This window comes from Aedes albopictus, chromosome 2 (genome assembly GCF_035046485.1).
Source record: "Aedes albopictus strain Foshan chromosome 2, AalbF5, whole genome shotgun sequence".
In the NCBI taxonomy this organism is placed as follows: Eukaryota; Metazoa; Arthropoda; class Insecta; order Diptera; family Culicidae; genus Aedes; species Aedes albopictus.
In genome coordinates, this window is record NC_085137.1 from 27,373,607 (window position 1) to 27,389,251 (window position 15,645).

The window sequence follows — 15,645 nt, forward strand, 5'->3', positions numbered from 1 at the left end:
GTCACCTTCAATTTTGAACGTAATTTTGGAGCATTCAAAAGTTATTTATTTTTTATTACAAGACTATCTCATAAATGACTTCAATCAAGCGGAATGAACGCTCAAAATTATAACATAAAATTATGATAATTTTTTAGTAAAAACATCGATTTTCAAGTCGCCTCAGGACCACTCAAATCGTAAAGTTTTTTATATTCCAAATAAATTTATAAAATGTTTACTAGTAGCTCTTGTTTACTCAGTATGGATATGGAGCATATTTGAATGCGGAACAAATCTTATATTTTGACGTTTTTCGTTGAGAAAATGTTAATTACTTAAAAGGTGACCCATCTTGCCCCGCACTTTTTTCACGGCACAAAATCGATCACTTTTTAAAACTGCTTGTTTAACATCATATTTTGTATTTAATGAACTTTTTATCGACTTTTAGCATAGCTAACTAGTGTATTAAAGAGTAGCGGACGAATGCAAACCAATCCGATTTGTATTTACGAAGTTATGCTGATCCATCCTTATGCGACCCATCTTGCCCCGCTCCACCCTACCTATGATCTCCAATCTTCTACTGCAACGCTGCAAAGCAATGTATGAAATGCTTTGACATTCATGTGCACAACAGAAACATGAGCACGATGAATAAATTGAGATTTGAATTAAGAAAAAAAAAAACACGTACTCCGGTAGGAATCGAACCAACGACTTCCAATTCGCCAGATGGGCGCTTCTATGTATTCCTTCAAGCCACGGAGTCACTTAACTATCTCCGTCCTCTGTAAGCGTAGAACTGAACTCAATTCCACAATCGCACATGGTTAGCATCTTTTCACAATCCAAGTCCCCTTCGGATGGCATTAGATGAACATCTATCACCTGTTGAGAGTGCGACATCTGTCTCCCCATCTATGAGCGGCAATAAGAGAGACACTTGACAATAGGTTTGCATAATACAGTTCACCTGGTTCCGCTGTCGGTAAAGATTCCGCTGCATGACCAGTCCGTCGTGGTCCACCTCGCTCTACATCACCTACACATACATTCCTCTCCCGCTTTGACATACATGTGCACAACAGGTCTGATGTTTACAAGTTTGAGCAACATTGATGTCGTCCGCGAAGCAGACAAATTGACTGAATTCCCGGAAAATCGTACCCCTGCTGTTAAACATGGAGTTATGATATTGGAATTTCTCAAAAAAAAAAATATCTTCCCAGTCATTTAATTGGTATTTTCTATTTTATTAGCAGTCTTTGAAGCTATCAATGTATTTCGAAAAGAAACAATCTAGTCATATTCACGATGCAACAATTATGGCGAAATATCAAAATGTGCTACAAAAAATAAAATAAAAAAATGTTATACAAGCTACAAGAACAACCTACACAAAAGAACTAAAAGACAAAAAAGTGCAAAATCACTTAAAAATCAATCACCGAATGCTCTGCTTCAGCAGACTCGGTTTCTCCCGGGTTACGGTTTTCTCCTTCTTGCTGAGCAGCGGATCCGGCTGGAAGCATTTCCACAGTCGTAGCGTTTCGTCGGCTCCGGCGCTCATCACGGTGCTACCGTCGGGGGACATTGCAATCTGCAGCACTCGTCCGGTGTGACCCATCAGGTCAATCTGCTTGTTCATCGAGGGATACTTCCATATCGTCAGCTGGTTGTTCACGTAGCCATGGGCCGAAATCAGTTCCTTGTAGTTCTGTGAGAACAGTAGTCCACACACCTGCGATTTGGTATCGACCGAGTTCAGGAGCTGACCGTTGCTGACGTTCCAGAACTTGATACACCTGTCCGCTGTACCGCCGCCAGTGGCCAATGTGTTCGGCTGCCAGGGACACCATGCCAGCGCTCGAACAGCGGCCTGGTGCTGGTTGAAGGCATACAGTGGATCCGTCGTCGTGTGGGGAGCTCCGTTCGCTGTACTCCACACGTTCACCAAATTATCGTTTCCTCCGCTAGCCAGGTGCTTACCATCCGAGGACCACTTCAGGCCACAAACCTCCTGACTGTGACCCCGCAGTGTGGCCACGTTGTGATCCCGCGACCGGACATCGTGGTTCACGATCGTTCCGTCCCTGCTTCCCGAGCATACCACATAGGAATTCCAAGCCAGGACTCCCACCCGACCGGAATGGCCGTCCATTATTCGGAGGCGCTTCATCTGCTCGCAGTCCCACAGTTCCACCGTGCCCGTAGACGTTCCCACGGCTAGGATGTGCCCTTCCTGTACGTAGAAAATGATTGCAAAAAAGGTCAGCGTTATCTAAGTAGCATTGATACAAGATACATTTATTTGTCTTATAGACTGTTTCAGAAATTATAAATACACTTTGTTTATTAAATAAAATGTCACAATAGATCTACCAACTGGTCGCAGTGACTCAGATACGCAACAAGGAATAAAACAATTCTAATGATTTTTACCAACTTATTTCAGAATATTGTCAGATTTCTTGAAACGTAAACACCGCGCGGTCGTTGAAATGTTTCAAAAAGGGGCTTTGCACAAAAGTTCACGCGGTCTATCGTTTTCGAAAGGAACAGCCGCACCGTAGGAAACGCCGCAATGTTATTCCCCATAAGGATGAAGTAAACTGGGAGTGAAAACCGCGGCAGTACCTTTCGGAAGCGATAGGCCGCGTGCACTTTTGTGCAAATCCCTCAATATCAGGCCAAACATGTCTAAAGGTCCCATCTGCAGAAGAGAGGCTCTCTTTGGTTTCCCTCTCTTTCGTTAATATCTCAGCTCTTTATTTGTATTATGATTGTCTCCTTGCATTGAACGATGGTCATATTGGCTTTCAGACTCGGAATGAAAGGGAAAACGTCTTTACAATTCTAGGTTTTATTAATGACTAAAGAAAAATTTTCATTTTTACAGACATGGACTACTACGATAATGTTTGTCGATTCATTCAGCGTTGCTAAGCAGCATGACTTGAACACTCCTCCTCAACGCTGATCTTGCAATCCGCACATGGTCCTCAACTGTGCCAATCTGGTTCCTCCGATGGGTTTCGTCAGCAAATCAGCAACCATGTCCTTCGTCGGGCAATAAACGAAACAGATCTCACCAGATGTCTTGATGTCCCGCACGAAATGGTATTTGGTAGCGATGTGCTTCGTTCTGTTGCTGAACTTACCGACGTCCAACATCTTCAACGCGCTTTGGTTGTCCTCGTACAATACCGGATCTTGCTGCTCCTCTCCGAGATCACCGAGGAGTCGTTTCACCCACAACATTTCTTGTGTAGCCTCGGCCAAAGCAACAAATTCCGCCTCTGCAGTGGACAATGAAACGCACGACTGTTTTCTGCATGCCCAGCTGATCGTACCGCCGTTGAATTGGATCACCATACCGCTGTTCGATTTCCGATCTTGCCTATTCTCTGCCCAGTCGGCATCAGAGAAGCCAACTAAACCACTTCGTCGATTGTTGCCGCTGAGACGCAACCAGTAGTCACTCGTTCCCTTCAGGTACCGTGCAACACGCTTGAGCTCCAGCCAATCATTTTGAGATGGGTTGCTCGTCTTCCGGCTTAGGATCGACACCGCTGCAGAAATGTCCGGTCGGGAGTTAACCGAGACGTACAGGAGTTGTCCCAACAGCTTCTGATACTCCACGTTGTTTGGGAGGTGTACCGTAGTTAAATATCAAGAGTCCATAATACAAGGTGCACCCTAACGAGCAAGCGTGGGTTAGTGTGAGTAGTCGCAAAGTAGAACAACTGAGTGGCTTCGTGAAAGAGGCTTTGCCGAAACCGTCGAACAGTCAGTCCGGATTCAGACGCGAGCGCGATCAAACGTCCATATCAGAACGGTACAATGTCGACGAGGATGAAAATAGGTGAGTTTTTTTTTTTTTCTTTTCTGCCGTGGAAGTGAACACATGGAAATGCTTCGAAATTAAAATAATTAGCATTTTAATTCAGTGCCATTAAATGAAACGAATGGAAGAAAATTTAGAAATGAAAAATAGTGTGAATGGAGAAAATGGAGTGAAAAGACGCCGCGTATGTTGCAACTTGCAAAAAGAACAGAACGAGAGCATTGTGTTTCAACGCGGGATTGATTGGCGGCCATTTTGAAAAATGCGTGTTTCGGAGCTTGCCTCGGATAGATGATGTGGAAAAAAGTTTATTCGTATGTGTGCGTGAGAGAAATGTGAGAAATAATGTTGGAGCTTGTGCTCTCGCTGATTCTTTACGGGAAGTGAAAAAAGCCTGAAGCTTCGTGCTGGAGTTGTTTCGGTGTATAATGAGCTGAGTTTAGTGCTATATGTAAACGAGGAATGAATGAATCGAAGTAGCTACGTGCTGTAAGTGTATTAGTGTGGAACGATGGTCAGATGTGGGCAGAGCTGCAGCTATACGATGAAAAGGGGAAAGCTTCGTGCTGTTGCTGTAGTTGTATGATCCGGACCAACGGTTTGTCTGAAAACAAATGGCTTCGTGCAGCAAAGATCGAGTAGTGATGGAAGTGTTGGAGTGAACATGTGTGATTTAATACTGCTAACTACGGCTGTGGAAAAACTCCGTGTTACGAAAGACTGGATTGAGTGAATGCTGGCTTAATGTGTATGGCTATACGCATTTGGATGGGTAAGTTGCTTGAGTTTATTTGATTGTATTGTATATTGAAGCTGTGTGCAACGAGCTGCTGCATTTGTGACATTTTGTTCTGGGTGGGTTGACCATTTGTAGCAAAGCTCAGTATTGCGAATGGTAGCGTGATTGATACGTTGTAGTGTATGGGATTGATATGTCCTATGGGGTCGACAATGTTTTTTTTTAAGAATGATAGTACATTGATGATAGTTTTTATTGCACGTTCATTGCTATTTTGTTAAAGATATGAAACATAGTTTGTTTGATTCTGATCGATTGACAATAATATTATGCTTTATGGATATGGTTGTAGGCGGATATCTAATCTCAGGGTTGTTTTTTTTAATTCGAAGCATTGACAAAATCGAGTAGTTGGGAGTTTTCGTAAAACATTCATTTTTTTTGGCAGATGCGGCAGTAATGCCATCTTTTTCGATCGGTTCTGACCCAAGAAGTAATTGGGAGAAATGGAAAAGAGCTTTCGAGAGATTTATTGCCGCTAACAACATTATCGCTGATGAGGAAAAGTATAACTTGCTTTTGGTGCTTGGGGGAATTGAACTGCAGTCGCATTTTGACAAGCTCGATCAAGTACAAGTTTGTGTGCCAATACAAAACAGTAATGAACTTCTCGTTCTGAAATATGAATCTGCGATCCAGGCATTTGACAGTCATTTCGCGCCCCAACTGAATAAAAGATTTGAAAGGCACCAATTTCGAGCATTGAAGCAGGAGCATTCTGAATGTTTCGAGGACTTCATTTTTCGATTGAGGGAACAAGGAAATCGCTGCCAGTTCGTCGACTCTGATGACATGATTATTGATCAGATTATTGAAGGATGCTATTCCACCGATTTGAGGAAAAAGCTTTTGACCGAAGAAAAGACCTTGTTGGAGATTCTGCAGCTAGGGAAAACTATGGAAGAGGTTCAAAAACATGCGAAAGAATATGATAAAACTCCACCCCTGATACCGGTACAGGCACTAGTGCAAAAGGGTACAAACAGACCATTTTTCCAAAGACCAGGAGATCGAATCGGAGCATCCTTTTCGAACACAAGGAAATGCTACAACTGTAACCGACCAGGACACATCGCGAAAGACGTTCAACGATGTCCAGCCAGAAGTGTAACTTGCTTCAATTGTGGAGCACAGGGGCATTTCAAAGCGTGCTGCAGGAAAAGGAAGCACGAGGAAACCCAGACATCACAGAAACCGAACAAAAGGGTTTGTGCCGTTGTTGAAGCTCCATCCGCAGTCCGAAATCCTTCTATTCGATGTCGGTGGAGTCCAAATGAACATGGTAGTCGATTCAGGGTCTCCAGCCAATATTCTTCGAGAATCTACATATCAAAAACTCAAAGAAACAGGTGCGAACATCATAAACGAACGGAGCGCTAACGATCTTCATCTGCGATTGGAATCATTTGCTTCCGATAGCAAAATAGTATTCTCCAGGGCGTTTGAAGCGGAAATCAAAGTTCCCGATGCAGATGCGGGAGTTTGGACACATTTCCTAGTGGCTCCAAAGGGACAAACTGATCTGTTAAGCAAAACTACTGCTTTTGCTTTAGGGGTCCTCAAAATCGGATACAGTGTGAACCAAATATGCAATGCGACAGATTCATCCACGATGAACCCGGAATTTCCCAAGCTACCTGGTGTTTCTCTGAAAATTCAGGTTGATGAACAGATCAAGCCCATTGTCCAAGCAGCCAGACGTCTTCCTATTTCGATGGAAGCTGATGTAGAAAAGGTAGGTTACATTTTTTTCTATTTTTTTGTATTATTTTTGAAATAAATTTGCTTCAAGGTGATTCAGGATCTTATCGACAAAAAGATCATCGAACGTGCAGAACCACCTTTCTCGTGGGTGTCACCGTTAGTACCGGTTAGGAAAAGCAATGGGAAGATAAGACTCTGTGTTGACATGCGCGCCGCGAATCAGGCCGTCATTCGAGAAAGTTACCCTATGCCCAATATCGATACCGCCATAGCAGGCATCCGAAAAGTAGCTAAACTTTCAAAAATCGATCTAGAGTCAGCTTACTACCACATCGAGTTAGAACCTGAGAGTAGAAATATCACTACATTTGTCTCAAGAAGTGGAATATACCGTTTTCGTAGGCTGATGTTCGGTATCAAGTCTGCCCCCGAACTGTTTCAACGCGAAATGGAAAACTTGTTTCGCGGCATCAAAGGGTTGATTGTGTTCATGGACGACCTTCTAATATACGGCAGTACTGAAGAAGAACACGACGCGATATTAGCAGAAGTTTTACGTCGAATCAACCTAGTCAATATGAAGATCAACTACGAGAAATCGGTTTTTGGAGTAACTGAGCTTACGTTTCTCGGTCACATCGTATCTGTGAAGGGAATAAGACCCACTCAAGATAAGATTCAAGCGATACTCGATTTGCGTCCTCCTAAAACCTTGACCGAGCTCAAGTCTCTTCTGGGAATGATTAACTTTGTGGGCAAGTTTATCCCAAATTTGTCAACAAGGACATTCGAAATGCGTAAGCTGTTGACCAAAGAGTCCGCTTTTGTGTGGGGGAAACAGCATACAGACGAGTTGAATGAATTACGATCAGTACTAGGGCGAATAGAAACATTGGGATTCTACGATCCCGACGATGACACCTATTTGGTAACGGATGCCAGCCCAGTCGGAGTCGGAGCAATTCTTATTCAGAACAAAAATGGACAATCCCGTGCCATCTACTGTGCCTCAAGAAGTCTTGCCAATCATGAAAGAAAATACTGCCAAACGGAAAGAGAATGCTACGCTATTGTGTGGGCGATGGAAAAATTTTACATATACCTTTACGGCCGGCATTTCTTTCTGATTACGGACTGTAAACCTTTGCAGTATCTATTCAACCGAGCACAGTCCAAACCTTCAGCTAGGATTGAGAGGTGGATATTGCGCCTCCAGGCTTTTGATTTTGAGGTCATGTACGAACCAGGGGATAAAAATTTGGCCGACTCATTCTCTAGACTGGCTGTTGATGATGATCCAATATCTGGAGAACAAGATGTTGTACAGTGGCTAGTCAGTGAAACAAGACCTACCGCTATAGGGCTGACGGAACTTCGGGAAGCTACTTTGGAAGACGAAGAATTGGACCAAGTTAAAGCAGCTATATGTTCCGGAAAATGGGAGAATGTAGCTCCTTGGTACAAGGCTGCTACAATAAAGGATGATCTTTCATGCTATGAAGATCTGGTGTTGAGAGGGGACCGAATAGTGATTCCATCGAAACTCCGTGAGAAAGTAGTGAAATTAGCTCACATTGGACATCAAGGGATGACTGGTATTAAGGCTCATCTGCGATCTAAGATATGGTTTCCTGAGATGGATAAACTAGTGGAAAAGGTCGTAAAAGCTTGCAAACCGTGTCAGATGACTGCTCTGCCAGATAAACCGAACCCAATTGGTCGCCGAATTCCCACTCAACCGTGGGAAGATCTAGCCATGGACTTTAAGGAAGGATTACCGGATGGAAAATCGTTATTCGTCGTGGTATGTTACACGAGCCGTTTCATCCAGGTGGAAGTTATGAAGCCTGCGACTTCCCAGAAAGTCATCAGTGCTCTGCTGAAAATGTTCGCTTCGCTCGGAGTACCCCGGTCAATAACAGCGGATAATGGACCGCAGTTTAGATCGGAAGAACTGAAACAGTTTTGCGTTAGCTACGGAGTTCATCTAAATCTCACTACACCGTATTGGCCAGAACAAAACGGAGCGGTAGAGAGGCAAATGCGGAATATAGGGCGAAGGATTAAGATTAGTGTCATCCAAGGCACTAATTGGGAAGCCGATCTGCTGGACTATCTCATCATGTATCATTCCACTCCTCAAGAAACCACCGGCGTATCTCCTGCGAGAATGATTTTTGGACGGGAAATGAGGAATTCGTTACCATCTCTCCACAAAAGCGATACCCTACTGTTTGAGTCTTCCAAGGATCGGGACATGGTAATGAAGGAACAGCACAAAGCGCATTCAGATTCGAGACGTCATGCCACCTTCCACGGCCTACAACCTGGAGATGTCGTTATTATGAGGAATTTGAAATTGGGATCTTTGCAACCTACGTTTGGTGATGAAGAATTTGATGTTGTTGATGTTAAGGGAGGAGAAGTTGTAGTGAGGTCAAATGAAACAGGAAAGACATACACAAGGAACAGTACACACTTGAAGTTTTTGAGGAAAAAGGAAGAGCTATGTGTTGACAATAACAAGGAATTAAGTGAAGTAGGAGGATCAGCTACAGACAGTAGGGTGTGCGAAGCAGAAGAAGTTCGGGATACTAGACAGCGTAGGGAGATTCGTAGACCTAAGAAATTCGAGGACTTTGTTTAAGACAAAATAAAGGTAAAATGGTAAGGGAAAGTTTAAACCGGTAAGAATAAAAAAAAGAAGTATTTTAATTGAGTCTAAAAAATGGGAGAGATGTACCGTAGTTAAATATCAAGAGTCCATAATACAAGGTGCACCCTAACGAGCAAGCGTGGGTTAGTGTGAGTAGTCGCAAAGTAGAACAACTGAGTGGCTTCGTGAAAGAGGCTTTGCCGAAACCGTCGAACAGTCAGTCCGGATTCAGACGCGAGCGCGATCAAACGTCCATATCAGAACGGTACAGGAGGGATGCACCAGGTTCTTGCTTGTAGTATCCTGGATCCAATGGAACCTTGGAATCCTTCGCATCTTCCAAGCCACAAGACCGCACAATTTCGCCGATGTACTGCTCCTGGTTGATGAAGAAATCGCCATCCTCATCACGTTTCACGTTGATGCCCAAGTACCATTGAACATCACCCAGGAACTCGATGGTGAACTTTTTCCGCAAAGCTCCGATGCAGCGGTCTATGGTCCTCTCGTTCTCACATGCCACAATCAAGTCGTCGACGTACACCAACACGTAGCACCAACGATGATTCTCCTTCTTCCTGTAGAGGCATGGGTCCGAGTCACACCGCTGGAATCCCAGTCGTTCCAATTCGGAGTGCAGTGTGCTGTTCCACGATCTGGCCGCTTGCTTCAGGCCATATAAGCTTTTTCGCAGCTTGTACACCTTTCGTTCTTCCCCTTGCACGACGAATCCTGGAGGTTGACGAAGGTATATTTCTTCATCGAGGTTTCCGTACAAAAACGCAGTCTTGACGTCGAACTGTCGCACCGTCATACCTTGCTTCGCCGCCACAGCCAGTAGAGTCCGGAAGGTGGTTTGACGAACCACTGGAGCAAACACTTGATCATAATCTGTCCCGTACTGCTGGCTGTATCCCTGTGCGACGAGTCTTGCTTTGAAGCGGGCCACTTCTCCATCCGCGTTACGCTTGATTTTGTAGACCCACTTTGAGCCAACTGCTTTTCGGCCGACTGGGAGGTCCACCAACTGCCACGTTCCGTTCGACTCGATCGAGCGCATTTCTTCCACCATCGCTTCGTTCCATTTTGTACGATCTTGACTGTTCATTGCTTGAGCAAAGTTCTTCGGCTCCTCCTGAGTGCTGGACACTTCTGCTGCCCAAGAATTCACGACCAACCGGTTTGGAGGTACTCCTTTCGTTGACCGTCTCGATCGCCGTAGTATTGCTTCATCAGGATAACCTTCGAAATCACTCTCCGATGTAGTGCTGCCACAGTCATTTTCCGGTTCCGCTTCTGGTTGTATATCGCACTGGAACTCTTCAACGCTTGAGTCATCGTCACACGGACCAACGCCAGCTTGATCCCGCAGTGTAACGATTACCTCCTCGTCGTTGGTGTCGCAACTCGCACTGTCGTCCACAAACGCATTTTCTCCCATTATCTCGTCGAATTTGGCGTCCCGGCTGATGGTGATGCTACAGTCCACCGGATTTAGGAAACGGTACGCCTTTCGTCCCTCAGCGTAGCCCACCAGTACCATTTTATTCGCCTTCTTGTCCAGTTTCCGCCGTTGTTGCTTGGGAACGTACACATACGCAACGGATCCGAACACGCGTAGATGCTTGAAGGATGGCTTCCTACCGTGCCACAGTTCGTAGGGAGTTCTCTCGTTCAACGCTGTTGGAAGCAAATTTTGAAGATAACACGCAGTCACTATTGCTTCACTCCAAAACTTCTTCGTTATACCTGCGTCCGCCAGCATGCATCGCATCATCTCAGCTAAGGAGCGGTTTTTTCTCTCGGCCACCCCATTTTGTTGCGGACTGTATGGGGCCGTTTGCTGCAACAGGATTCCGTTGTCCGCCAGAAACTTCTTCAGCTTCCCACTGGAGTACTCACCGCCGCCATCCGATCGTATCACCTTGGGCTTCCTTCCAAACTGTGTTTCGATCAGGCTGATGTACTGCTGAATTTTCTCGAACGCTTCAGACTTGTTCCGCAACAGATAAACGACCGTGTAGCGTGAGTAGTCATCGATAAGCACCATACAATACCGATTTCCGCTTGGAGTGGGAACTTCTAGCGGTCCCGACAAATCAGTGTGCACCAAATCACCTATCGCTTTGCTTCTTTTTTCAGATGCCTTCGGGAACGAACTACGGGCCATTTTTCCTTCACAACATGTACCGCAGACTGTTTGCACATCACATCGTTGAGGGGAAATACCAGTACCTAACTGGTCACGTACGATCTTCGCTATGGCATCCGTACTCCGGTGTCCAAAACGACGATGCCACAGGTGTATGCACTCCTTCGGGTGGCTAACGGTTGTCAGCATCGACTGCTCCGGGTTGGGCTTGAGGAAATACAATCCGCCCCTCCGTTCGCCGACGACAAGCACATCCCCATCCTTCACAATTTTGCAGCAATTCTTCTCGAACACCACGGTGAAGCCCTCATCGGCAATCTTACTTACCGACAGCAGGTTACCAGTTAGTGCTGGCACATGGTACACATTTTTCAGCTTCACGTTGACCGGTTGGCCATGTCCATTGAAGCTTCGGTACACACCGGCACCGATTCCGTTAGCTTGAACCTCGTTGCCGTCCGCTAGGCTGATGCTGTCCTTGCACGACGTGTCCAGTTCTCCCAGCAGCGATTCGTTGTTGGTCATATGCGACGTGGCTCCAGAGTCCAGGAACCACAGACTCCGTTCCGCCGATCGATTCCCGGCAGCAAAACATACCTCCGACGAATTGTTCTTCACCATCTTGACCTTCTGTTGTGAATCGCGGGATTTCCTGTCCAGCTGCTTCCGGTCCTTGGCTAGCTTCTTACATTCTCGCCGAATGTGTCCTTCCATGTGGCAGTAATGGCACGTGATTTTTGATTTATCAACTGGTGCCACCACCGACGCTGCAGGTGTGTTCCCGGTGCGCAAAGCCTTCTCTTCCGACTGATTCTCCACACGGCGCTTCCATTCGTCCAACAGCTTCCCCTTGACGTACTCCAGGGTCAGGTCGCACTCCGGGCGGCTCTCCAGTGCCGTGATTAAGCTGTTGTAGGATTCGGGCAGGCTTGACAGAAGCATCGCGACGACCCAATGCTCCTTCAATTCTTCACCCATCGCAGTAAGCCGGTTTGTCAGAACTGTCACTTCGTTGAGATGCTCTGACATGCTTCCTCCTTCGTGCAACCGTTGCGAGCATAACCTCCGTAAAACGTGCACCTTGCTTGCTAACGAAGACCGTTCGTGGTACGCCTTGAGCCCGTCCCACATGTCCTTGCTCGAACCGGCTCTGATGATGTGGCACAACTGACCGTCTTCCACCGACAGGCCAATCAATGCCCGTGCCTTCGCGTCCTTCGCCTTCCAAACGGGATCCGGATTCTCCGGTTTTTCCTCGCTCACCACGCCGAACAAATCCTCCTGAATGAGCACCAACTCCATCCGAAACTTCCAGACGGCGTAGTTGCTGTCGCCGAGCTTCTTCAGCGAAGTCTTCAGGTCGCTCATTGTTGAAAATCTTCCGGCTGGTTCCGCTTGAAAGTGGTCTTCCGCTTCTTGAAAATTATCGTCCCCGTCTTCCATCCGAAACAGGGTTTTGCAGGCCCATAACCTATTGGCTTTCAGACTCGGAATGAAAGGGAAAACGTCTTTACAATTCTAGGTTTTATTAATGACTAAAGAAAAATTTTCATTTTTACAGACATGGACTACTACGATAATGTTTGTCGATTCATTCAGCGTTGCTAAGCAGCATGACTTGAACAGGTCAAAACAATCGTCTTTTGATTTGTACTGCAAAAATAGTTGAAAAGTCCCTGGGCTTGGTTTATATCTTCCAGGAAGCATTGATTTTCGTCATAAGACCACTGTGCTTTGCAGTGTTGATTGGTTGAACTGAATGTAGATTCAATGGTAAATTTAAAAATCAGATAATTCAATCCTTTGATATAGTGATTCCAATTATACTACGGCATAGTGTAACGGTATGTTTTCGAAATCACTTATGTACCGGGAAAATATAATTCCAAGCTGGTGAGAATATTACCACTGAGGGGGGATATGAGCCCAGTCAGACCCTTGATGGGACAATAATGTGGGATAGTATATGGGAATACCATTGAAGGTGGTAATAATCTCCGAGGCTTATGAAATCCGACAGGGCGCGTGCATTAGGCTGCGGATCTATGCTAAGGAAGATCAGTAGCATCTGTTGTTTGTTATTAGTAGAACAAAATGCCGTTCTATGAAAACGCAGTGTGAGTGATCTCCTATGGTGCTGTACTGCCGTGAATCGCATATCGGTCCCATTTGCATAGGAAATCCAGCAGAGATGGGACTGATATGCGATTCACGGCAGTGTAGTACTATAAATGATCTCAGTCTCTGTGAATTCTAACTTTGGCTATCTAGTCAGTAAATAGTCAAATTATTAAGATAGCTTAAGAGCTAAACCTTAAAAGCATACATTTTCTAAATATGACATGGTTTTGAAGACAAACATGAGATGAGTATCAGATTTTAATCTTTTAATGAGTCATTAGCATAATCGTATGTGAGACATAGGGTCATGTCGAGCAATTGATTCAGTATGTACTACAAATCCACGCGGACAATTTCATTACAAACTATTGGTTTTCGTCAGTCTTATGACGGAAAGGCTCAGCTATGCTGTAAATCCATATATTAGAGTCCGTTCATAAACATATATACCGAACCCTCATAAAATTTTGTCCATGCAAAACCAAAATTGTATGAAGTTACAACTTTGCCTCTCCTCATGAAGTATATGTGATTTATGAGCGAACTCCTAGTTGAATCATATTAATGGATTTTTATTTCTGGGGCACCCATTGGGTATATCACTTCAATAATACAAATACCGCTAACTCTTCTGTAGTTTTCTGTAGTTACACTATCCATTTGAAGATGTATAGCAAATAGTAGTAGTTCATATAACCAATATCTATATAACTTCCTCAATCCTCTTTGTAAGATTTGGTAGATAGTATGACAGCATTGATTGAAATACGAGAGCTCTTATATCATGTTATTATTCGCATGGTTAATTATTTTATGAACAATAATTTTATTGGCGAATCCGATTTAAAATATTTGAATAGTAAATTTTTGTTAAGCCATATTAAAATAATCACTATCATTATCAATGAATGCTATCCACTCAAGTTCTTCGCTATATTAAATTTTGAATTACTGGAGGCTTCAGTTATTAACAAATTTACAACAAACACGCTATAACAGTATCTAGAGAATCGTGGAGGGTGAGAAACCTGAACTAGTAGCAGTATTCATATAGATTAACAATTATACTCTATTATTTTCAATCATTGCAACATTATACTAATATGTGCGGGCCACCCATTTGCGGAGTTGTGCGGCCAATTATTCTCTTTCCATTCCAGAAACGACCGTTTTGAAGCAAGAAGTGTCCTAATGGCCAACACAAACGAAACTTGTCCGAAACACACAAGATAAGTACAACAATTTTATAATCAGGCACCCAACTCTTTCTACTACTTTGCTAATAGATAATGCAATATGCATAACTTCAATATCAATTATTTGTTTGTTTGCGCCTTTATTTATGACACTATTGAAGCATTCGTGTCGCCGCGAAATAGTTTAGAATTTATCTTATTCACATTTTTCAATTCCCTTTAAATTATCTAACACTGCTTTTACAATTGTGTAGGGTGGGGCGGGGCAAGATGGGTCGCATAAGGATGAATCACCATAACTTTGTAAATGCAAATCGTATTGGTTTGTATTCGTCCGCTACTCTTTAATACACTAGTTAGCTATGCTAAAAGTCGATAAAAAGTTCATTAAATACAAAATATGATGTTAAACGAGCAGTTTTAAAAAGTGATCGATTTTGCACCGTGAAAAAAGTGCGGGGCAAGATGGGTCACCTTTTAAGTAATTCACATTTTCTCAAAGAAAAACGTCAAAATATAAGATTTGTTCCGCATTCATATATGCTTCATATCCATACTGAATAAACAAGAGCTACTAGTAAACATTTTATAGATTTATTTGGAATATAAAAAACTTTACGATTTGAGTGGTCCTAAGGCGTCTTGAAAATCGATGTTTTCACTAAAAAATTATCATAATTTTATGTTATAATTTTGAGTGTTCATTCCGCTTGATTGAAGTCATTTATGAGATAGTCTTGTAATAAAAAATAAATAACTTTTGAATGCTCCGAAAATACGTTCAAAATTGAAGGTGACCCATCTTGCCCCGCGGCCGTTTATATGGAGATTATATGGAATGTATCGCACAAGAAAAATGGCTAAAACCCATTTTATTTTTTATTTCCAATGAGAGTGAATAATTTTTCAATCAATGCCCCAAACTTTTGTATATTCATGCTGGTCATCTAACAAAATTATTAATCTAAACAAAACATGAGTAATGCGCCCAAAAATGGCACTGACCCATCTTGCCCCGTGACCCATCTTGCCCCGCCCCACCCTATGTAGACTTGTATCTTAATTATGTTTATTATTAATAGTAGTCTGATAATCCAAGTCTAGTGATTTTTTTCCCAAGGAATAGAAAGAGTTGGTGTCATAATCAATACAATACTTGAAACTGGAACCTCCTTATTTCCCCCC

General features: G+C 43.6%; 1 protein-coding gene across 1 annotated transcript; it reads right to left on the bottom strand.

The window, feature by feature from the left end:
* Window positions 1-1,196: 1,196 nt before the first annotated feature.
* LOC134286001 (cell division cycle protein 20 homolog) lies at window positions 1,197-3,246 on the bottom strand. The gene is made up of 2 exons (XM_062847562.1): window positions 2,998-3,246; window positions 1,197-2,266 (listed from the first exon to the last, which is right to left on the bottom strand). The coding sequence occupies exons 1-2, from the start codon at window positions 3,244-3,246 to the stop codon at window positions 1,430-1,432; spliced, it is 1,086 nt and encodes a 361-aa protein (XP_062703546.1). The 3' UTR covers window positions 1,197-1,429.
* Window positions 3,247-15,645: the final 12,399 nt, after the last annotated feature.

Excerpts from the sequence above, each read along its gene's own strand:
- LOC134286001 (XM_062847562.1), bottom strand. The coding sequence starts at position 3,246 with ATGTTGTGGGTGAAACGACTCCTCGGTGATCTCGGAGAGGAGCAGCAA. Across the intron at positions 2,267-2,997 it reads CCATCGGAGGAACCAGATTG|ATAACGCTGACCTTTTTTGC; the intron begins GCACAGTTGAGG and ends AATGCTACTTAG.